This window comes from Nansenia antarctica (genome assembly GCF_963989245.1).
Source record: "Nansenia antarctica genome assembly, chromosome: 3".
NCBI lineage: Eukaryota > Metazoa > Chordata > Actinopteri > Argentiniformes > Microstomatidae > Nansenia > Nansenia antarctica.
In genome coordinates this window covers 1682060-1706975 of record NC_137688.1, presented here as the reverse complement: position 1 = coordinate 1706975, position 24916 = coordinate 1682060, and the positions used below count along the sequence as shown (strand labels likewise).

At 45.7% G+C, this 24916-nt stretch overlaps 1 protein-coding gene across 1 annotated transcript in view; it reads right to left on the bottom strand.

Moving 5' to 3' along the window:
• LOC308153197 (tensin-1-like) overlaps positions 1-24916 on the bottom strand; it is a gene marked incomplete at both ends in the record, with an annotated part of 215051 nt that overhangs the window by 135361 nt on the left and 54774 nt on the right. Inside the window, 1 exon segment of the mRNA XM_080526283.1 lies at positions 17601-17638. Coding sequence (XP_080382409.1) covers positions 17601-17638 — 38 coding nt within the window.

Below are 24916 nucleotides of genomic sequence, written 5' to 3'. Positions count from 1 at the left end.
GCTCAAAACCGGCCTCTCTCTCTCTTTCTGTCTTTCTCTCGCTCTCTCTCACACACACACACACACACACACACATACAGACACACGCACACACAATTACAACGAGTAAGAGAGAGAAACAGTTGTGTCTCTAACTCATTATGTAACGATAATATAATTCAACCTCTTTCAATCGCAATTCAGAAGTCAAGCAAATCACTGGAAACAATGATACAATACTGTACGAGGGTATGACTTTGTGTATGACTTTGGTATGACTATGGTACTGTACTACGGTAGGACTTTGGTATGACTTTGGTATGACTATGGTTCTGTACTATGTAGGACTGACTGGGAGGATCGTATTAGGGTGACATGTTTGTGTACCAGAGCTGGCCCACAGCAAACTATCACCTAACTGGTTTAGATCCTACCTACAGGACAGATGTAGACTATGTCTCCATTGGCAACTCTGTGTCTTTAAAAAGTAATCTAGTTACTTTACTGATTACTTGATTTTAAAAGTAACTAAGTTAGATTACTAGTTACTTTTTTAGTTACTATTGGCAGCTGCCTAGGCACCCGTTTAACGCATATCTCTGTTCTCGCTCCATTCTTCTGTTTACACTGTGCAATCAGCGTGGTGATACACGTGATCGATTCTGCTGCAACCTCGTGTTGAAAACGTGAGCACTGACGTCACTCCCCAAGACACGAGAAAAGCAAACAAATGTTTGTTTACTATCGAACATTACAAAGAAATACTGCATTTAGCCTAAGTTATGAGGTAGTAACGCAATAGTAACGCACAGTCACTTGAATAAGTAACTTTAATCCGATTACTGATTTGGAAATAGTAGCGCGTTAGAATACTCGTTACTGAAAAAAGTATTCAGATTAGAGTATCGGCATCACTGGATCTCACACACCATATCAGGAAGGGCAGCACTTGAATACAGTTGCAGTAATAACACTTGTATCTACATCTTTTTATTCATTGTCTTATTATGTTGTTAAATGTTTATCTATTGATTTGCTACATATATGTATCTATTCTTGTAAAAAAAAAAAATGCTATATGTAAAGCACTTTGAATTGCCCCTGTTGTATGACATGTGCTATACAAATAAACTTGCCTTGTGTAACCCCTGCCATATGGGCGGGGCCTGAGTTCTATTTTAAATAAGTGGCGGTATTACCTGTAATAATAAACTATTCAAATTATGACGATCAGTGCCTCCATTAACTATGTGGAAGTATTTTAAATAGGACTTCCTTTTTAATCCTTTTAATGTATTTATGTTTTAATTATCATATGAATTTCCTATTACCTGTTTATGACACAACACAGTGGCTTTAAATGCAAATACCAAAGGGTATATATTTATTTACTAAATGCTACATTTAAAGTGTTGGTAGTCAATTATAATGTTATACAAAGTCAATAGACAATATTCACAATACAATGTCAACAGACAATATCACAATATCACATAACAAAATATAGGCTCAAAGCCTATTCCAATTCCTTTCAAAGAAATAAATGTAATGTTTCCAATAAACTCAAAGTCAACTCAAAGGATTCACAATTGTACAATATATCATTCAGTAAAATAAAAAGGTGGGCCCACACTCACACACACACACGCACTCTGTAACTCAGTCCATTAACTAGTGTTACCGTTGCAGCTGACGGTGCTTGTGAGCGGGGGCCTTGAAACTGTTATGGCCACTTCACTCGTCCACACGAGTCCAAACAAAAGCTCGTGCGTGGTTCAGTACTCACGTAACCTCGTGGGGAACTCGTAGGTAAACGAGGGGTTTGAAAGATGGTGTAAAAAGAGGCAGAGATGAGGGGGATGAGGTCCAGCGCTCTCCCACGAGCGCAGGAGAATGATTGAAGTACACTGACGCGAAGATTCAATGGACGGTCTCGAGTTACCCCAGGCGATTGGAAACGGTCTCCGTTGTCCAACGGAGAGCTTTCCTTTGGCTTGGTCTCTCGACTTCCAATTCTGAATTAACAGAATACACTGAGCTACAACATCCAATAGCTATTTCGTTTTGATAAAGCTAGAAACAATTTATCACTCAGCAAAGGCTAGCAACATGCTAACGTAATTATGCTAAGCTAACCGCTAGCCGCGATTAGCTCTACAGTCAAATATAACATACTACAACGAGTAGATGTAGCTTATAAACAAACACCAGACATATGTATTTACCTCTGGTAGCTTCAATGTGCACCAACATCCAAAAGAATAACTGTTCGTTGATTCCCGAATTGTTAATACACACAGCATACACAAGTCTTACTTCCTCGACGAGGTCCTCAAACATTCTGACACGCAACCTAACGCTATTAGTACAAAGTCCCGCCCCCTCTCTCTCAGCATACATTTCATTGGCTAGCTCTTCCCGATGGACCAATGAAATAAAGAAATGAATGAATGACATATAACCAATGAGCGAACTCACATTAGAGTTTGTAAACAAGTACACATTATAAACTTATAACAATGTTAATAACCGTGTACATAACCATGAAATGATGCTTATTTATTAAATGGACTTATTTATTGAAATGCTCATAGCTCACGTTAGTAGCTGGGCTACACTTGCCTTGCCTTACCTTGCCTTACCTTGCCTTGCCTTGCCTTGCCTTGCCTTGCCTTGCCAGCCTTGCCTTGCCATGCCATGCCTAGGGCTGGCCTCCAAAATTCGTACCAAGTCTGGCCATTATAATACGTGCTGTGTCTGGCACTCAGCCATATGCAATATATATTTGGACCCAATTTGATGCATGTTTAGCATCTAAAAAGACGTAAACATTCAACTTGTTCTGATGCTGTAGTTACAGCAGAAAACAGTGTAAATATAAACATTATTAATAACTGGGAGACTGGTAAAGTCTGTGTGTGTGTGTGTGTGCGTGCGTTGTGTGTGTTGTGTGTGTGTGTTGTTTTGTGTTTTGTTGGACTAAACCACTTAGCCAACGATCTTCATCCCCTTTCCCTCCTAGCCTGTTATTACTGATTATCTCATGACACCACATGTCCACGGTCCCAATGACAGCTACTACACAGTAGCACGTTCTCAACCAGAGAGATTATAGGTGTTAGGTAGGTGCAGTGGAACGTTTGACTCTTTTGTTTCATGTTGTTTCTAAATAATGACACGGAGGGAGCTTCCTCCTTCAAGGGAAACACCTCGGATGATTTTCCCCTGGCGTTGTGCTCACCTTGGTATGTGTTGTTTAATCCACCGTTAATAACACGGACCAGGAAGGAAGGGGTTGGGTGGGGCGCGGGGTTTGCAGCACTCAAAGACTTGTTGGAATAGCTGCCAAAACAACACAGTGCGTTGCCTAGTTGAATGCATACCCTCCCTTACACCCACCCAACTTGGTAAATGAGTAGATAGCCCTGGGAACCGTGTGTGTGTGTGGGTGTGTGTGTGTGTGTGTGTGTGTGTGTGTGTGAGTGTGTGTGTGTGTGTGTGTGTGTGTGTGTGTGTGTGTGTGTGTGAGTGTACATGAAAGCTACTTATAACCCCTAATGTAGGTGTGTTGGTGTCTGCTTTCTGTGTGCGTGCGTATACGTGTGTGTGTGTGTGTGTGTGTGTGTGTGTGTGTGTGTGTGTGAGAGAGCCCAATATGTGCGTGTGGTGCGCGTGTAGTGCATGTGTGAGGTCCTAAGGTGTGTGTGAGGAAAGATACATGCCTCTGTTAAGTGTTAATATGTTATGGGTCTGGTATATTTCCTGTGTCCTGTTTTTTATGGCCTCTATTATCCCTTTGTTGCTGCCTGTAATCCACATTGACAGAACCATAACCAGGCGTTTGAAGGTAGTGGGATTGTGTGAGGAGGAAACCGAATACATAGCGGGGTACGGTACACATGATAAAGGTATAAGCCAACACGTGGTGTGGAAGGGAAGAGTGCTCTGGAGCGATTTTTACACCCAAGCATTCTGGGAATTCCAGTGAGGGAGAACATCACCCCTACACAACCCGCAACACATTTTCACGAAGGATGAAGAATTCATTATATGCTTTATTTCTTCCTTTAACTCCACAAAGCGAAGCGGATATACGTATATTGTGCTTTTCAGAAAGCGAGCCAAAAAAAAAACGGGTCCCGGAAAGATCTGATCTTTCCCACACTTTCTCACACGGTTAAGGGCTGTGTTGATTGGTCAGCTCGTGATGGTAGTAGACAGGCAGGGGTTTCTGGGCGAGGTGAGGTTTGAGACACAGCTGGCTGGGTTTGTTTTCCAACCTCCTCCTCTCTCCTGACGCTGACTCAGACTTTCTCAACAGCAGCAGCAGCAGACGGTCCCCAGTGGAATGCTTGAGAAACGGCCATGCGATGTTTGCCTTGTGACAGTCAGCTATGTTACGCAGCTTTAGGGACGAAGGGAGAATCTTTTGAGGCTGACTATCATAACATGATAGTTAAGTGTTCAGTGGAGTCTGATTCTGGGTTTGACAGACAGTGATGCATCATTCCAATTTCAATTGAGTAGCTTACTCATCCTTCTGCCCCCCCCCTCTCTCTCTCTCTCTCTCTCTCTCTCTCTCTCTCTCTCTCTCTCTCTCTCTCTCTCTCTCTCTCTCTCTCTCTCTCTCTCTCTCTCTCTCTCTCTCTCTCTCTCTCTCTCTCTCTCTCTCTCTCTCTCTCTCTCTCTCTCTCTCTCTCTCTCTCTCTCTCTCTCTCTCTCTCTCTCTCTCTCTCTCTCTCTCTCTCTCTCTCTCTCTCTCTCTCTCTCTCTCTCTCTCTCTCTCTCTCTGTTCATACTCTTACTCACTTGGCCTGGTGTAGACATTCTTTCCAGAGACACTGGATGACTCCATCTGGCCGGAGGTTGAGAGTGTGTTTTCTTCTACTGTATCTATGCACATGGTACAACTCACACGCCCCGCAACAGAGATGGACAGAAGAATGAAAAGGAGAGGAGAGAGGAGAGCCAACCAGATGTTTTTTCTTCTTCAAGGTGTTGACTTAAACTCTAAAAGCTTCAAGTCTGTTCCTGGTCGGTCTTTCTCCTACACATTCCACATGTTCGCACTTTCGAGAATACAAACGGTCTCTCACGATGACTCGACACACACGCTTCTCAGGGCGGCGAGGGCCTCCGTGTCTCTTCAAATGGTAAATGGACTGCACTTATATATAGCGCCTTAATCCAAAGCGCTTTACAACGGCCTCTCATTCACCCATTCACACACACATTCACACACCAATGGCGGCTAGCTACCATGCAAGGCGCCGGGCCGCTCACTGGGAGCAATTTGGGGTTTAGTGTCTTGCCCAAGGACACCTCGACATGTGGCCAGCCGGGGCTCGAACCGCCGATCTGCCGACCCTGCGATCATTAGACGCCGGCTCTACCTCCTGCGCCACAGCCGCCCCAAGGCCATGAAAGCCCTGCGGAAACCCTACCACTACCTTTTGTCTCCCAACCCCTTGGGTTCTCAGTTTCTGTCCAGGGGTTTATACGTTTTTGTTTCAGATCCAGCATGAGTACGCCTAATTCAGCTCAGTGGCCTTGTGGTTAGAGTGTCCGGCCTGAGATTGGGAGGTTGTGAGTTCGATCCCCGGCTGAGTCATACCAACGACTAAAAACATATGGTACCCGATGCTTGGCACTCAGCATTAAGGGTTGGATTGGGGGGTAAGACATACCAGCATCTCTCTCTCTCTATCTCTCTCTCACGCTCATCCCTGTACTTGTACATCAAGCCACCTCACGCTACTGAAACAGGATATTGGCTCCTGCTCCTAAGGGCCTTTAGGCTCGAGACCCATTGTTTAGTTTAGTTTAGTTTATTAGTTTATTATATCGAGGACAATCCAAATACATGAACCATATAAAACACAGTAAAAAAAGGCAGCGTTAGTCTAGTCGGCTAATTTTCGGCTGATGTCCCAGGCCAGTTGCAACATGGCAATCATTGGATAATGAAGTTCTATTTCTATCCTGAAAGGCCACAAAGTCATTATGATGTCATAACTGAATAAGAATCACACAAACAAAACACTGCCCACACGACTGATCGTGTGCTGATCTTCTTGTTTTGTTCATTCGTTCTCATCTCTCTCTCTTCCCTCTCTCTCTTGCTTTCTTCGCTCTCTTCCCTCTCTCTCTCTTCTCTCTCTCTCGTTCTCTCGTTCTCGCTCTCTCTCTCTCTTCTCTCTCTCTTTCTTTCTTCGCTCTCTTCCCTCTCTCTCTCTCTCCCTCACTCTTCTCTCTCCCTCTCTCTCTCCCTCTCTCCCCCCCTCTCTCTCTCTCTCTCTCTCTCATTATCATGAATATGAATCCTTCATCATGACTGATTCACTTGGCTTCGTCACCCTGCCAGTCTGTTGTTGACTTCCTCTTGCCTCCACACAGCTGAGGACACATCGAGAGGGAAAATAGGTCAGAGACAGAAACAGTTTTTCAATTACAAAACCATTTACGTGATATAACCCGTAAAATGTTTTAGATGTACAGTTTTTTTCATGGTCAGATTGTCAAAGAGCCATCCGATAATCGGGCGTTTGCTGTCTTTGGTGGGAAGGGGGGAAATCAGGCCAAAATCGGCCAAATGATCTGTGTGCACCAGGCTTTAGAGTCACTGGTCTTTGGAGGGGAGAAGAGAACTATAGCAGGACAGTCACAAAGGTAGAAAAGAAAGATGTGAAGCGGCTGGCACTATTCCTCTTTTGCACTTCGCTCTGCAGTTCTAGCTAAGCAGAAAAGTGAAATCCCTTTTACCCTCTTTCCTCCCATGCCAAAGCCCTTATTTTAGCCAATTTTCTATAAGATAATGAAAAAGCTTTGCTCATGCTTCACGACAACACAGCTTTCCAATTACTCCCAGGGCAATAAATCAGGTCCAATAGCAACGTACTGTATTAGAGGTAAGTCACCGGAACAGGAGATGAGGGAACACGCCGTGCCAAATGATCCTGACAGCTGCTTCTGAGGGTGAACCTCCCGCCAGGCAGAGGAGGAACAGATCCAAGGACAAGAACGACTTTGGCAAAGGGTTTTCTGTTCCCCAAATCCCCAAACGTACCTCAGAGAAGACCGTCTCCAACTGATCACTACTGGGACTTTTCAAAGAATGCTGTAACTTGGTTTCTATTCTATCCATTGTGGTCCGTTGGTTAACTCCAATGAAGGAAGCCACCATTTCAAGCACAATATGCCCTACGTCGTGGTGCACCAGGAGAATGAGTCGGCTCCCTGCTGCACGTCCCCAGAAACGTTTTCTTAAAAAATACTTTTCACCGATTAATTTCACCAGACAACACCGTGGTTGTCTATAGACTTATACCGAGCATTTTGAGCAGAGGGAGAGCAATCGTCTTTGCCAGTTAGGCACAGACAAATAAACCAGTATTCTGTCCCTTCCATAAGGAGCAGATGAGCTATAATAACTAAACTAAACTGTCCTTTCTAGTAGAGGATGGGTGTGCAATGTTCTCAATGTCCTCACTGTTCTCAATGTCCTCAATGTCATTGAGTGTTTTCAATCACAGTTCTTACATCACATCATGGAAGCCAATCTTGCCCGCCTCGTTACAGATTGACTGCATGAAGATAAAAAAACTGTCATTTGTTTTCAACCGAAGGCTTGACAAAGACAACACCGAGGAGCTACGGACCTGGAGCCATTCATGTTGTGCCTCAGGCCTCCAAGCAGGGTTGCCAGATAGGATTGACAATTTCCAGCCTAAGTCATCACAGTCTAAAAACCGCTAAATCCTCCCAAAAAACAGCCCAAAACCTATATTGTCAGAAAACCGCTAATTACTATTGGGCACAGGTGCCCATCATCGCCTGGCCCCCTAAACTGTATGTCTGTCTGTTGCCAATGATGTTTTGTAAAATAGAATAAAAACCCACCCCCATCTGGCAACCCTGCCTCCAAGCTACTGCTACGTTTAGCCAGACTGCAGCTAACTGCAGCTACTCCAGTGGTAAAGACAATAAACAAACTGTGGCCGTAAGTCTCCCGGTATCAGCGGGAAGGCTAATGAAACCTCACTCTGAAGCAGAGGCCTCCGTCTGGCCGAGGGAGAATGAGTGAGGAGGCGCAAAAACAGTGTGAAAAAAACTGCTAGTTACAAAAAGGACATGCCAGTGCAAACAAAAACATGCTTTTCCTTTTGGGGGTTTTCAAAACAGAGGTGGGATGGTTCAGGGGTGGGGGATAACGAAAACACATACTTCATCATCATGGAAGAGAGGGGGGGGAGAGAGGGGGGAGGGGGGAGGGGGGTGGTGGTGGTGGTGGATGATTGGTTGTGTGAACTCATGTTCACCCTCTTTGCTTTCTCAGGCCCTAACACACTCCTCATCACTCCCTAACACACTCCCTAACACACTCCCTAACACACTCCCTAACACACTCCCTAACACACTCTCCCTAACACACTCCCTAACACACTCCCTAACACACTCCCTAACACACTCTGGTCCCTAACACACTCCTTAACACACTCTGGTACTAACACACTCCCTAACACACTCCCTAACACACTCCCTAACACACTCCCTAACACACTCCCTAACACACTCCCTAAAACACTCCCTAACACACTCTCCCTAACACACTCCCTAACACACTCCTTAACACACTCCCTAACACACTCCCTAACACACTCCCTAACACACTCTGGTCCCTAACACACTCCCTAACACACTCCTAACACACTCCCTAACACACTCTGGTCCTAACACACTCCCTAACACACTCTGGTCCTAACACACTCCCTAACACACTCTGGTCCTAACACACTCCCTAACACACTCCCTAACACACTCCCTAACACACTCTGGCCCTAACACACTCCCTAACACACTCCCTAACACACTCCCTAACACACTCTGGTCCCTAACACACTCCCTAACACACTTCCTAACACACTCCCTAACACACTCTGGTCCCTAACACACTCCCTAACACACTCCCTAACACACTCCCTAACACACTCTGGTCCCTAACACACTCCCTAACACACTTCCTAACACACTCCCTAACACACTCCTTAACACACTCCCTAACACTCTCCCTAACACACTCCCTAACACACTCTGGTCCCTAACACACTCCCTAACACACTCCCTAACACACTCCCTAACACACTCCCTTACACACTCCCTAACACACTCCCTTACACACTCCCTAACACACTCCCTAACACAATCCCTAAGACACTCCCTAACACACTCTGGTCCTAACACACTCCCTAACACACTCTGGTCCTAACACACTCCCTAACACACTCCCTTACACACTCTGGTCCTAACACACTCCCTAACACACTCTGGTCCTAACACACTCCCTAACACACTCCCTAACACACTCTGGTCCCTAACCCACTCCCTAACACACTCTGGTCCCTAACACACTCCCTAACACACTCCCTTACACACAGACACCAGTTCTACATCCAGTCTCATTGCCAGAGACTTCCGCCCAAACATGTGAAAGGTCTGTTAGACCGACGGCCTGATGTTCCTATGGCGGCCTGCCCCTGACAGACTGACGGACGTGGTTGAAGTGGACGCTGGCCTGGTCCTTTAGGTGTGTGTTGGATCTGACAGACTGGACGTGGTGGAAGTGGACGCTGGCCTGGTCCTTTAGGTGTGTGTTGGATGTGCCAGCGGCCTTCGGCCACCTGCTTTTATGCTGATCTTCTCCTACTGATTAACACTAGAACAGCCCTGCCTTTTCTACCTACTATTCGGTTGTTAAGTCTGACGTCAAACGTGACGTTTAGCAATTTCCGGGTCCAAACTAGAAATTCCCCGCACTAGAGTACCAGTGTACTAAAGCACCAGAGTACCAGTGTACTAAAGCACCAGAGTACCAGTGTACTAAAGCACCAGAGTACCAGTGTACTAAAGCACCAGAGTACCAGTGTACTAAAGCACCAGAGTACCAGTGTACTAAAGCACCAGAGTACCAGTGTACTACAGCACCAGAGTACCAGTGTACTAAAGCACCAGAGTACCAGTGTACTAAAGCACCAGAGTACCAGTGTACTAAAGCACCAGAGTACCAGTGTACTAAAGCACCATAGTACCAGTGTACTAAAGCACCAGAGTACCAGTGTAGTAAAGCACCAGAGTACCAGTGTACTAAAGCACCATAGTACCAGTGTACTAAAGCACCAGAGTACCAGTGTACTAAAGCACCAGAGTATCAGTGTACTAAAGCACCAGAGTACCAGTGTACTAAAGCACCAGAGTATCAGCGTACTAAAACACCATAGTACCAGTGTACTAAAGCACCATAGTACCAGTGTACTAAAGCACCAGAGTACCAGTGTACTAAAGCACCAGAGTACCAGTGTACTAAAGCACCAGAGTACCAGTGTACTAAAGCACCAGAGTACCAGTGTACTAAAGCACCAGAGTACCAGAGTACTAAAGCACCAGAGTACCAGTGTACTAAATCACCAGAGTACCAGTGTACTAAAGCACTAGAGTACCAGTGTACTAAAGCACCAGAGTACCAGTGTACTAAAGCACCATAGTACCAGTGTACTAAAGCACCAGAGTACCAGTGTACTAAAGCACCAGAGTACCAGTGTACTAAAGCACCATAGTACCAGTGTACTAAAGCACCAGAGTACCAGTGTACTAAAGCACCAGAGTACCAGTGTACTAAAGCACCAGAGTACCAGTGTACTAAAGCACCATAGTACCAGTGTACTAAAGCACCAGAGTACCAGTGTACTAAAGCACCAGAGTACCAGTGTACTAAAGCACCATAGTACCAGAGTACTACAGCGGTAGAATGACAGTTCAATCGTTTTTTAAATCAAATCAAATTTTAGATGCAACTCAATGCGCTTCACATAATAAACATTCTCAGTCAATCAATCAATCAATCTGGGATCTTTAGACTGGGATCTATTCATACAACAAGGGACACAGCACTTTCCCATTTTCCCCATATTGTCAGCGTCTTTGAGCCTCGGAAAAGCGCTATACAAATATAATGAATTATTATTACTACTGAGGCATTTCGAAGAGAGCGCCTCAGCCAACATTGGACCCGGAAACACGTCACGACTTAACAACCGACTAGAACGAAAACAAATCTGTGGAATGTTACCTTCTATGACATCACAGCGGTCTGTGGAATCTTACCTTCTATGACATCACGACTTAACAACCGAATAAGAGCCGCCTCGCCTCTTTACAATGCTAAACTGCTACTTACACACAACGACCACTAGTTGGCCGCTTGTAAATTAAGCCTGCTTCCTACACAGAAAAAAACAGCAAAATACCTTCATACTAGCTTATCCTGATGTGATTTTGAAAATGTGAGGATACTGGGTGGTAGAACGCACATATATCTAGGAAAAGTCATGAAAGGAGGGTCCTGAAATTTGATCGAGTGCAAAGATGGTTGTTCTAGTGATGCGTTGTCCTCGTTATGCTTCTTAATGGCTCTGAGCCCCTCAAAAACTAGACTCCACCTCCCGAATCTGTCCAGACTGACTCTCCTCCCTCCACCCTACACCCTGGTTCAGACACCCTCCCTCCCTCCACCCTACACCCTGGTTCAGACACCCTCCCTCCCTCCACCCTACACCCTGGTTCAGACACCCTCCCTCCCTCCACCCTACACCCTGGTTCAGACACCCTCCCTCCCTCCACCCTACATCCTGGTCCTCGCCGCCCCACCCTGGCCCAATCAGAAAGCTGCCCTTCAACTATGGACCCCGTGACCTCCTGAGTGCTGCACAAATAAACCGAATTGATTGATTGTTTGATGAAACTTGGCCTTAGCTTTAGCCTTTAAGCCAATAGAAAGACAGCAGGAAAACGGTACTTCACATCAATCAATCATCTCCCACAGCACTTCTTCTCCCCGTGTGCTCACACGTGACAGATAGTCTGATGGAGCTATGAGGAGCTATGCCCGACAGCTGTGTGATTCACTGAAATAACAATACGTTACTTAGTCGATTCACTTCTATTGAGGCCAGGTTTGAGTCGTTGTTATTCCATGCTTATGTGTGCTGTGCACGATAGCCTGGGGACAAGGTTAGTCCGGCAATAACATCTGGAAGTTCTAAAGGCAACATTTGGAAGTGTGTATGATGAAAGTGGGTCAAATTGTTCATAGTGTGTGTGTGTGTGTGTGTGTGTGTGTGTGTGTGTGTGTGTGTCTATGTGTGTGTCTATGTGTGTGTGCGTGTGTGTGTGTGTGTGTGTGTGTGTGTGTGTCTATGTGTGTGTGTGTGTGCGTCTGTGTGTGTGTGTGTGTGTGTGTGTGTGCGTGCGTGTGTGTGTGCGTGCGTGTGTGTGTGTGTGTCTGTGTGTGTGTGTGTGTCTGTGTGTGTGTGTGTGTGTGTGTGTGCGTCTGTGCGTGTGTGTGTGTCTGCGTGTGTGCGAGTGTGTGTGAGAGAAAGTGTTTGAAAGTATGTAAGTGCAAGAGAGAGTGAGTGTGAGGTTGTCTGGACATAGATGGAGGAGAGAAGGAAAGAGGGAGTGGTGGAGAGAATGGTAAGAAGGAGAGAGAGAGAGAGAGGGAGGGAGCAGGAAAGATAGCTAGATGAAGGTGGGAAGAGGACAGTGTTGGATCGTTCCACTTTTGTCCACCCCCCCAGAGGAAACAACAGGGGTCGCTTCATCCAAACCAGGGTGAAGTGTCACGTCGACGTGCGTCTCTATTTTCACGCCGAGGTCGGGAGGTGATGTCATATCTGTGCACAGGTGCTGTTTGCCTTTCGTCTCTGTCAGACACTTGTGAAATTCTGACGTCCTTGGCTCTCTAACCGCCAACAAACTACTTTCCATCGTTGTCACAACTGACAAAGGCCCAGCACACTCTGTCTGCCCGCACACTCTGTCTGCCTGCAAGACACACACACACACACACACACACGCACACGCACACTCTGTCTGCCTGCGAGCGTAATCACATTCAACCTTGTTGTCATTTCACAGAGAACAACAAGGCCTACATAATTATTTTTTTGTTCTAGGCACAGTTTCAGCCATAGTCAGCGCCCCTGGGAGTAATTAGGGGTTACGTAGCCTTGCTCAAGGGCACAACGGCCTTAGACACAACCTTAGATATGATGGATTAAATATCCACCATATACCACAGCGGCTTCTCGTTCCATAATGCTTAAAGTAAGCGTCATTGGGGCCATTATCCGCAAGTGGAAGGAACATCACTCGACCATCGACTGGCCACGCACAGGAGCTCCTCGCAAGGTTTCTGATCAGGCGGTCAACAAGTTAGTCGTAAGAGTCGCCCAAGAGCCAAGGACCACTCCAGCAGAGCTCCAGAAAGACCTGGAAGCAGCGGGTACAGCCGCCACAAAGAAAACAATAGTCACTTCACTCCAACGCCACGGTCTCCATCCGCGATCACCCGGGAAGACTCCATTACTGAAGACGACAACAGAAATACCAAACTACCATACCTACAGTGAAGTTGGGAGGTGGAAGCATCATGGTATTCGGTTGTTAAGTCTGACGTCAAATGTGACGTTTAGCAATTTCCGGGTCCAAACTAGAAATTCCCTGCAACCAGTCTGTACCAGTGTACTAAAGCACCAGAGTACCAGGGTACTAAAGCACCAGAGTACCAGTGTACTAAAGAACCAGAGTACCAGTGTACTAAAGCACCAGAGTACCAGTGTACTAAAGCACCAGAGTACCAGTGTACTACAGCGGTAGAATGACAGTTCAATCGTTTTTTAGACTGGGATCTATTCATACAAGAAAGGACACAGCACTTCCTGTTTTCCCCATATTGTCAGCGTCTTTGAGCCTCGGAAAAGCGCTATACAAATATAATGAATTATTATTATTACTGCGGCATTTCGAAGAGAGCGCCTCAGCCAACGTTGGACCCGGAAACACGTCACGACCTAACAGCCGAATAGGGCTGTTTCTCTTCACATGGTACTGGTGGAATCAAATTCTTGAGAAGAATCTGTTGTCATCCACCAGAATGATGAGGTCCAAACATCCAAACTGCAGGAGACTCTCAACTGGTTCAACAAAAGAATCGGGAAGGAACTGAAGATCAAGATTCAACAGAGGGATTCAAATTATCTCACATGATTGTACTTGAATAACCAGAGTGACGAATAACCATCTTGAATCTTGACAAACACACACACACACACACACACACACCAAAGGTATGCACAGAAATGCTTATACTCATGCACACTTGCTATTATGCAAACACAGGAACACACACACACACAGACACACACACACACACGCACACACACACACAATCTCTCCATCACACGCACAAGACTAACCATTTGTTTTTAGAGGCTGAGGTTATGCAGTAGAGGCCAAGTGTGAGTCTTATCTAAATATGGACGTGGAGATTTATAACTATGGAGAGTCAGTGTGGAATCTGTCTCAGCCAGAGAGATTACAACCAATCAGACTCCAAACGTGGGAAGATCGTCTAGGAAACCAACTGGGCTAAGTGTTAGGTAGGATGGATAGGAGTGTTAGGTAGGATGGAGGCTGAGTGTTAGGTAGGATGGATAGGAGTGTTAGGTAGGATGGAGGATAGGAGTGTTAGGTAGGATGGAGGATAGGAGTGTTAGGTAGGATGGAGGATAGGAGTGTTAGGTAGGATGGTTAGGAGCGTTAGGTAGGATGGAGTGGATTCAGGGGCTTATTTCTTTAATTCACAATTCATAAAAACAACCATCCACACAAGCTTGATCGACTGCTGATCGTGAGCAAGATAAAGAGCAACTTTATCGCTAATCACTCACGACTCCCCTTAACGTCGGGGCTCGGAGTGAATCGCATCCTGCCAAGGATATTATGACCTTAAAACGAGATTAGAGAGGGGAATGTGTCTCTCTCTGATCGTAAAAGGAGGAAGAATGTATTTATGCAGGTTGGGAGTGTCTGGACGTTTATTAATCACGCACCAAAGTCATCAGCTCGGTCGCTTGTCTTACAAACCTCTCTAACATCGACAAGTACTCCTGACAACACAAACATTATTTGTATTATTGCCCTGGAAGTACTATGTACCCTTCGTTCGTCTCTTGTTTGTGTTGTAACTATATTTCAAATGTCATTGTTCGGGGAAGAACATTCTGCGGTCATGAGAGTGTTTCGCTGTAAGAGTGTTGACTGAGTTACAGCAGCTTCATGGCCTATTGGACTAATCTCACTGAAACCAGACGACCCAAACTGAACTGCTCATAACATTAGACACGTGATGATCAGATACAAAAGAAGGACGTCATTTGGATGGACTGGACTGCGCTTATATAGCGCCTTTTTTGCTGCTCCAAAGCGCTTTACAACGACCTCTCATTCACCCATTCACACACGCATTCACACACCAGTGGCGGCAAGCTGCCTTGTAACGCGCCGGCCGGCCCGCTCACTGGGAGCAATTTTGGGGTTCACTGTCTTGCCCAAGGACACTTCGACATGTGGCCAGCCGGGGCTCGTACCGCCGATCAGCCAACCTTCCGATCATTAGACGCCGACTCTACCTCCTGAGTCACAGCCTCTACCTCCTGAGTCACAGCCTCTACCTCCTGAGACACAGCCTCTACCTCCTGAGACACAGCCTCTACCTCCTGAGACACAGCCTCTACCTCCTGAGTCACAGCCTCTACCTCCTGAGTCACAGCCTCTACCTCCTGAGACACAGACTCCTCTACCTCCTGAGACACAGCCTCTACCTCCACCAGCCTCTACCTCCTGAGACACAGCCTCTACCTCCTGAGACACAGCCTCTACCTCCTGAGACACAGCCTCTACCTCCTGAGACACAGCCTCTACCTCCTGAGTCACAGCCTCTACCTCCTGAGTCACAGCCTCTACCTCCTGATACACAGCCTCTACCTCCTGAGACACAGCCTCTACCTCCTGAGACACAGCCTCTACCTCCTGAGACACAGCCTCTACCTCCTGAGACACAGCCTCTACCTCCTGAGACACAGCCTCTACCTCCTGCGCCACAGCCGCCCTTCAGAGCCGCCCCCGCTTATAACATTACACATATGATGATCAGATCCAAAAGAAGGATGTCATTTGATAGGAAACACCTTGAGGTGTAGAATAACATAATACACAAGACAATGAGATCCATTAAATCAAATTAATAATAAAATGAAAGCAAAACGTGTGTCCAGCTCGAGAGGTTGATGTGGGGGGGCTGTTGCCGTGGTGAGCCCTCGGAGGCTGGTGAACTCTGAACCCCCCCCCCCTCACCTCGCCAGGCTGCTTTGCACCATTGGCATTTCCTGCCAGTCAGGCTGGAGGAGAGGACTGGGTAGAGCTGGCAGTTCTGGACCATTTCAATAATGGCTGCCAGATGCAGTAAGTGTGTCTGTGTGTCTGTGTGTGTCTGTGTGTGTGTGTGTGTGTGTGTGTGTGTGTGTGTGTGTGTGTGTGTGTGTGTGTGTGTGTGTGGTGGCATGGGGAGTGTAAGTCTATTGTAAATCTCTCACTGCTATCGTTCCGCGACACCAACGCAACCCTATCAAGCTCTCACTCTTTCATTCTTCCCCCCTCTCTCTCTCTCTCTCTCTCTCTCTCTCTCTCTCTCTCTCTCTCTCTCTCTCTCTCTCTCTCTCTCACTGTCTGTCTCTCTCTCTCTCTCTCTCTCCATCTTTCTCTCTTCCTCTCTCCCTCTCTCTCTCTCTCTCTCTCTCTCTCCATCTTTCTCTCTTCCTCTCTCCCTCCCATTCCTTATAAGTGCCCCAGCTTCAACAACAAGTCCGTCATGTAACGACCCCTCTAGCGATGTAGACAGAGGCTTTATTTTTAGAGAGGAGGGCGATCGCCAACATGCAACGGTTCGGCCAAACCAAACACTCTCCGGGACAGCGTGCACTTGTTTTGAGATTTTTCAGATTTTCAGAGAACGCAAGAACACCGTTCCCAAACGAAGCTCTCTGGCTTCCTCATCAACAGAGCATTTCCCTCCTGATAAGATTGGATCGGCTTCAAAGGGGAAATTACAGAGTCGAGATTAACTGAAGAACCCAGACAACTTGAGTCATTTTTCGACACCGTATGATCACACAGTTGAAACACTTCTCAGAGGTTACGGTGTGTCTTCGTAACAGGACCATAGGCCTCTTGTCCAGTACTCAAGTTGTACAAGAAATTCAGGGGGGATGGTGGATTTGATCATATGGGGACAGTTTTAGCATCCCCACAGCGTCAGTGACTTCAGTGTCAGTGACTTCAGTGTCAGTGACTTGGTGGTGGTAAAAATATCATTGCATGTGTGCGTGCATGCTCCCTCGCCCACAGTGTTTTACTACATATGCACAAAACTAAATGTTGAAATAGCAGTAATACCACGTCCATTGATAAAATGACATAACGGATGGAAAGGGGGGATGGCAGTTTTAGAAGGGGGATGATTTTGACTGTTTTTATTTCAGGGGGGGATGCCATCCCCCTTCATCCCCCTCAACTCGTGTGCTGCTCTTATTTAACGCATAGTACCTTGAGACTGTCACTCATCCCGTTGCATCCCGTGTGGAAAGATGCTGCATGTGTTTCTAATGTGTTTCTAATGTGTTTCTAATGTGTTTCTAATGTGTGCAATGTTAGGAAGAAAGATGCCTTACCTTCACCTCACATTTCTTGTGGCAGGCTATCCGGCATACTAGAAGGGGTAAAAACAAACAAAAGAGAGAGATTGAGCGATTTGTTTTCTTGAAATATTAAATTTAAACATTTCTCCGTGTAGTGAAATGTGACATTGAGTAAATGAAAAAGGGGGGTCTTGAAATGCTAGGGCTTCTTCCAAGTTCCAGAACATGTTTGCTCTTCGGTCAAAGTCAAATATTATTCGCTGTTAGCTTCTCGACACACACACAAGAGCCAAGTTTGTGGTCTTAGGGGTTTTGGCGGTGTTTCAATGGCAGGGGGTCAGACTACAGGTTTGAGTCAGTCTGAGCTGTCCCAGGGTTGAGAAATCAATTGAAGAGAGGCGCTCAAAAAACAAACATACTCACTGGGGGGAAAATAAAATCTATTTATTATACAGTGTGCCAGTTTGGCAAGAAAATGCCACACATCTAGCATAACGACGACCAAGACACACAGACACAGAGAACATACCGTAACATACAGATACAGAAAAACAAAACAACAACACCCACAAAACATCAAAAGACAACGACACACACAAACCGCACCTACAATTGTGCATGACAGTCCCCCATTTTGGCATATTTCCCTGTCGTATTTCTCCCCTTTGATGGCCTATGATGCCCGGAAGTTAACTTATGTCCAGCAGCAAAGTTGTCGCAATTGTTACCACTCCTCTAGTATCAGACTGGCATGGTAGGAGCATGGTCTGCTAGGCAACAGAGCACCGCTATTCTGTCATGAACTGGCCTGCATTGTTCTATGATGAATTTGATCGATTGCATTCGATCGATTGCTAGCGTGAAATGTATGAGTTGTGAACGAATTGCGAGGGTCCATGCTTTTCTATGATACTGCTGATGACGTATCAGGGTCTTGAAGGGTTAAACCATTTCATACGGGACGATTCCAACCACTACCCCTTGTTCTCAGAGGGGCAAGCTGAAAAAACGAGTGGCACTCGAAAATGAGGGATAGGGGGTAAAAATAAGAAATGGGATTGAGCCTTGAGGGTGTGATCTAAAGGGAGTTTTGAATGCAGCAGTTAGTCATTGCCTGGTGTGCCATACATTTACACATTTCACAATACATTATCACCGAACCCCTCTGCAAAACTCTGCTGCTCAGAACGTAAAGGAATGAAGTATCTTATCGTTGTAAAACATACCGTGAGTTTAGAATCAGAACCGTCTAGGGTAGTTTAGAATGATAAGGTTCTATCTTCGTTTAGGGCAGTTCAGAGATATTGAGCGTCAACGTTTTTACATTCCATTATGTTTTGTGAGATGGAACCTTTGTATTTTATGAATTACTAACTCAAAAATGTCAACATTGAAAAAATAACACCACACAGGCATTAATAAACACCTAATGGATCAGATTATGTAAAAAAAACTACATTTTGACCAAAAATGGAGATAGAACCTTATAATTCTAACGTCACGACACGTCTCTGAACGCAGCCTAACAAGACATAATGCTCAGGAGGGGGAATGGAGTTGGACATGAAACAGGAGAGTGGGAAGTACCAATGCACATTTATTTTATTTATTTATTAATTTATTTATTTATTGACCAGGGACAGTACACACTAATAAACCAGTTGGTAAATGAGTCAGTGTTAGCCAAATGGCTACTTTTCAACTGTCGTCCCTGTGGCCAGATGTCATAAGCCGTTCTCTAAAAATGTTTTAAATAAACATTGTATACAAGCAAATGTATCAGAGCAGTATAGCAACAGGCTCTCATTAACTAGACATACATCACAACATGGAAGTACAGCGATGGGATAAAAAGGGAAGAGGAGTAGATCTGGAAGTACCCAAAAGCCTTTCTGATTGGCCGACAGCGGACGCTACTTCCTCATAGATAGATAGATAGACTTTATTTGTCATTGCTACAGTACAGGTACCAAACAACGAAATTTAGGAGGGGTGGCTCCCCTGGTGTTTAGGAAAGGAAAAAGAAACACATTTTAGAAAAAGCATAGATGCATAAAATCACAAGAAGGTAAGGAGCTGGTTTACATCAATAAAGGCTATGTACACAATCCACTGTACTATACTGCACAGATAGTCAACTAGGGTTGTCATATTGCACAAGAAAGTATTTTTTCACATTATTTTAAAGTGTCACAGTTTGCAGGCTTGAAAATGTACATGTTTGTGCCTCAGCACTAGCTGCCATACTATCCGTCCGGACTGTCCTGGGCCCAGAACTTAGGCCTTTTCTGTGTTCAGGGCCTTGACGGCCCTGTGGTAGAAGCTGTTCTTCAGTCTGTTTGTCTTAGCGGCCGGGGTCCTGTACCTCCTGTTCGAGGGCAGCTTGACAAAGTGTTCGTGCCCAGGGTGGGTCGGGTCCTTGGAGATCTTGGAGGCCCTCCTGAGACAGCGTGTTTTGTTCAGCTCCTCCAGAGAGGGGAGGGGGGCGCCGGTGATGTACAAGAATGATGTTCATGAAGTACAAGAAGCGTATGCTGCCTCTGGAACCCTCCACCGCCCCTTATGTCATCTGTCATTCTTCTTCCTGCTCTGACTCACATTTTCAAACGTGAACGTCATATTTATTATGACTCGTTCTGAAGTCATTGATCTGAGGTTGAAAGCCTGCATCAGATGGCAGCCCCTCCCATCATGGTGTGGATAAGAGTTCCCATACCATGGATGTTTGGGATGGAGAGAGAGAGAGAGAGAGAGAGAGAGAGAGAGAGAGAGAGAGAGAGAGAGAGAGAGAGAGAGAGAGAGAGAGAGAGAGAGGGGGGGGGGGCTATAGCTCCTCGCACGGTTTATTGGCTTTGTGTGTTGTTTTGGTTAGCGTATGAGCCAGTGGTGTAGTCTAGTTTTCCTGTGCTAGTCCTCCTACCCTAGCCCTCCTGTGCTATATGGGAGTGTGGTGGATGTGAAGGGCCTGGAGAGAGGCAGGGCCAGAGAGAGAGAGAGAGAGAGAGATAGAGAGAGAGAGAGAGAGAGAGAGGGAGGAAGAGAGAGAGAGAGAGAGAGAGAGAGACAGAGACAGAGAGAGACAGAGAGAGAGGGGGAGAGAGAGAGAGAGAGAGAGAGGGAGAGAGAGAGAGAGAGAGAGAGAGAGAGACAGAGAGACAGAGAGAGAGAGAGAGAGAGAGAGAGAGAGAGAGAGAGAGAGAGAGAGAGAGAGAGAGAGAGAGGAGATGATTGGATGCGTTTGGCAGACTGCCCCAGAGGATCGTGCTGACTGGGCTGCTGAGAAGTGGCCAGGCAGGGACCAGGACCTGTCTTTATAACTCACTGCTTTTAGCTTACGCGTTTGGGGTAGATTCGGGTACGGCTAGCAGTAATGTCAGTGAGCCTGATAGGAGAATTGATAAATGAACACTTAGAACAGCCGTGGCTTTTTTTACCTACTATAATAAAATGACCAAATCACCCCCCTCTTTACAATGCTCAAGCTGCTACTTACACACAACCACCACTAGTTGGCCGCTTGTAAATTAGCCTGCCTCCTCCTACACAGAAAAACTGCCAAATATCTTCATACTAGCTTATCCTGATGTGATGTTGAAAATGTAAGGATACTGGGTGGTAGAACACCACATATCTAGGACACGTCATGAAAGGAGGGTCCTGAATTTGATCGAGTGCAAAGATATAAACACTTTGCTTTAACTCTTTCACCGCCAGAGTTTTCTGAAAAAGTTGCAAGCCAGCGCCAGCCTTTTTGATCATTTTGACTCATCTTCAAAAATTCACAGAATATTCTGTTCTATTAATATGTAAACACTGAATACATCAGAAGAAAGAAGAGACCAGTTTGATTCTATCTTCTTCCTAGCATGTTCAGTGAACACTTCAATGTTGGTAATTTTCATCAAAAAACTACTTTTCGGACAAAAAACAGAGAAAAACGTGTTTTTGTGGAAAAACTGTTTATTTTCACCCCCAAGACCCGTTTGACCCATTTGACATTATAAACCTATAATACACATAATGAATCTCATTGTAGGAGCCATTTAGTCCTACATGTTATGTTAATTTTCTAATATTCATTATGAACAGGATCAGTAGTAATGGATATTTTGAGAAGATAAAAGAATGTGTTTCTTTTTATACATGTGACACATTTGAAAATAATCATGGAAACTTGCCTATAAGGCAAGGCAAGTTTATTTGTATAGCACATTTCATACAACAGGGGTAATTCAAAGTGCTTTACATGTATTATTTAAAAATACAGCAAGAGGAGCATTGTAAGAAAATAAAAATTGCAATGAATAAAAGCAAATATAAGAAGTAAATAGATAAAACTGTTAAAAAGACAATGTAGCTGGTAGAAATATAAATACAATAAGATGATCTGATGTGTGTCACCTTGGACAGGGGAACGTGACCTTGCACTTCGGGTCCAATCTCGGTCTGAACCCGGGTCTGAATCTGAATCCGACAGGGGGGGGGGGGGGCTTGAAGGCTTAGCACTGTGCGCTGTTTGATGTGTACATAATTAGAATTAGTATAACACTAACTAAAACTATATTCCCGCCCGCACCAGCTGGTAGAGATCTGTGTCTTACCTCTAGCAAGGGAATGTGACGAGTTACTAACTTGCATCCGACGAGGGGTCCTGATGTTCCCGCTTCATTCACAGCGCCGCTCCTAATTCGTCTTCGGCGCTTAGCACTGTGCACTGTTTGATGTGTAAATAATTAGAATTAGTATAACACTAGCTAACACTATGTTATAAAACTAAGTTGTGCAGCAAACTCTTGGCTATGTACTGTTGACAAAATACATCCAACATCTAAATAGCAAAAAAGATCGTTTTAGTAATGTTGTTACTAACGTCAGAACTGGAGCCATTCGCACATGAAGAGAGAGTCTCTAAAAAACTCACTTTTCTTTTTTAAAAACTGCCTCCGGTCTTGCCGACTCCAGAGGGATAACGTTTATAACGTTGACCCAACGTTACTGTATGATAATATTGCACATTGCTGTACTCGTTATTCAGTGAATTGGCTTACCTTGTCCATCATCTTCTACACCGCCGTTCCCCTGCGTCTCCGTCTGTCGCGTCACACTGTCCTCCGGCTCAAAGTCACTATTACGGCCGTAATGTAAATCACCTGCCTCATCAAAAACCTCTCGGTCTGAGTCCCACAGTTTGGACATGACAAATTTAGCTATTTCAGCTGCTGAATAGCTTTTAGGCCGCGGCATCTTTGGGGAAAAAGTGGCGCGACTGTGATTTGATAATCCCGCGTATTACACACTGGAAAACCATTCCTGTTGGCTTGGTGAAGGATGGACATGTGTAATCCGCTTGTTAAATCGTGACGTGTTTCCGGGTCCAACGTTGGCTGAGGCGCTGTCTTCGAAATGCCGAAATAATAATAATAATTAATTATATTTATATAGCGCTTTTCCGAGGCTCAAATACCCTGACAATATGGAGAAAACAGGAAAGTATTGTGTCCCTTGTTGTATGAATAGATCCGAGTCTAAAAAACGATTAAACTGTCATTCTACCGCTGTAGTTCACAGGTACTCTGGTGCGGGGAATTTCTGATTTGGACTCGGAAATGGCTAAACGTCACTTTTGACGTCAGACTTAACAAGCGGATACTTGGTCAAACGATGCATAACAGAGCCCCCTAGCGTCTGGCAGTGATAACTCTGAAACCCGGAATATTCCGTTATTGGCGGCCAAGCGTTCTATCATAAAACACGGAATTTTCCGGGTTTGGCGGTCAAAGAGTTAATCACAGGCATTTCTTTTTCACATTTACTCATGGACGTTCTAGTGTTAAAGAGCGTCTGCTCCTTTCTCTCCGTGTCACACAGACAGTGTAAGGCCTGCGGGCGTGGGCCGGGAGGACACACTCTTTACCCAGCATGCATCAGGACCCCCCTCCTCTCTTTACCCAGCATGCATCAGGACCCCCTCCTCTCTTTACCCAGCATGCATCAGGACCCTCCTCCTCTCTCTACCCAGCATGCATCAGGACCTCCTCCTCTCTTTACCCAGCATGCATCAGGACCTCCTCCTCTCTTTACCCAGCATGCATCAGGACCCTCCTCCTCTCTTTACCCAGCATGCATCAGGACCCTCCTCCTCTCTCTACCCAGCATGCATCAGGACCTCCTCCTCTCTTTACCCAGCATGCATCAGGACCTCCTCTCTTTACCCAGCATGCATCAGGACCTCCTCCTCTCTTTACCCAGCATGCATCAGGACCTCCTCTCTTTACCCAGCATGCATCAGGACCCCCCTCCTCTCTTTACCCAGCATGCATCAGGACCCTCCTCCTCTCTCTACCCAGCATGCATCAGGACCTCCTCCTCTCTCTACCCAGCATGCATCAGGACCCCCCTCCTCTCTCTACCCAGCATGCATCAGGACCCCCCTCCTCTCTCTACCCAGCATGCATCAGGACCTCCTCTCTCTACCCAGCATGCATCAGGACCTCCTCCTCTCTCTACCCAGCATGCATCAGGACCCTCCTCCTCTCTCTACCCAGCATGCATCAGGACCCTCCTCCTCTCTTTACCCAGCATGCATCAGGACCCTCCTCCTCTCTCTACCCAGCATGCATCAGGACCCTCCTCCTCTCTCTACCCAGCATGCATCAGGACCCTCCTCCTCTCTTTACCCAGCATGCATCAGGACCTCCTCCTCTCTCTACCCAGCATGCATCAGGACCCTCCTCTCTACCCAGCATGCATCAGGACCTCCTCTCTTTACCCAGCATGCACTCAGGCAGGCAGGCGAGAATCACCAAGGCTTTGCGAATCACCCCAGTAGATTTTAAATAAAGGTAAAAAAAAAAGTTAGGGAGTAGGGTGTGTCTGTTACAGTTAGGGGAAACATTCGGGTGACAGTTTGAGTTTGAGAATTGGGATAAATCCTGGCTGAGAGTTGAGGCTGAAGGGCTCACGTTTAGCACGAGCGTCCTCGGTCAGAGTACTGGTTAAGGTTGACGTTTTAAGTGTTCAGTGTTCAGTGTGGAAGGTCCCTAAGGTCAGCTACTGACTAATCAGCTAATAATTCCAAGAGTAAAAACAAAACACGGTGCAGCAGCTTTCAGTCACGCTGCTGCATGCTCCGGGAACAAACTCCCTGAAGAAATCAAACAGGCCCAAACCCTTAAAATATTTAAATCTAAGCTAAAAACCTTCATGTTTTTTTTTCACCAGTTATGATTAAACACAAACACTTCTATCAATGTCTTTTTTCCCATTAACTATTGCCTTATTAAATGTTTTATCTTACTTCTTATATTTGCTTTTATTCATTGTCATTTTTAATTTCTTACTATGCTCCT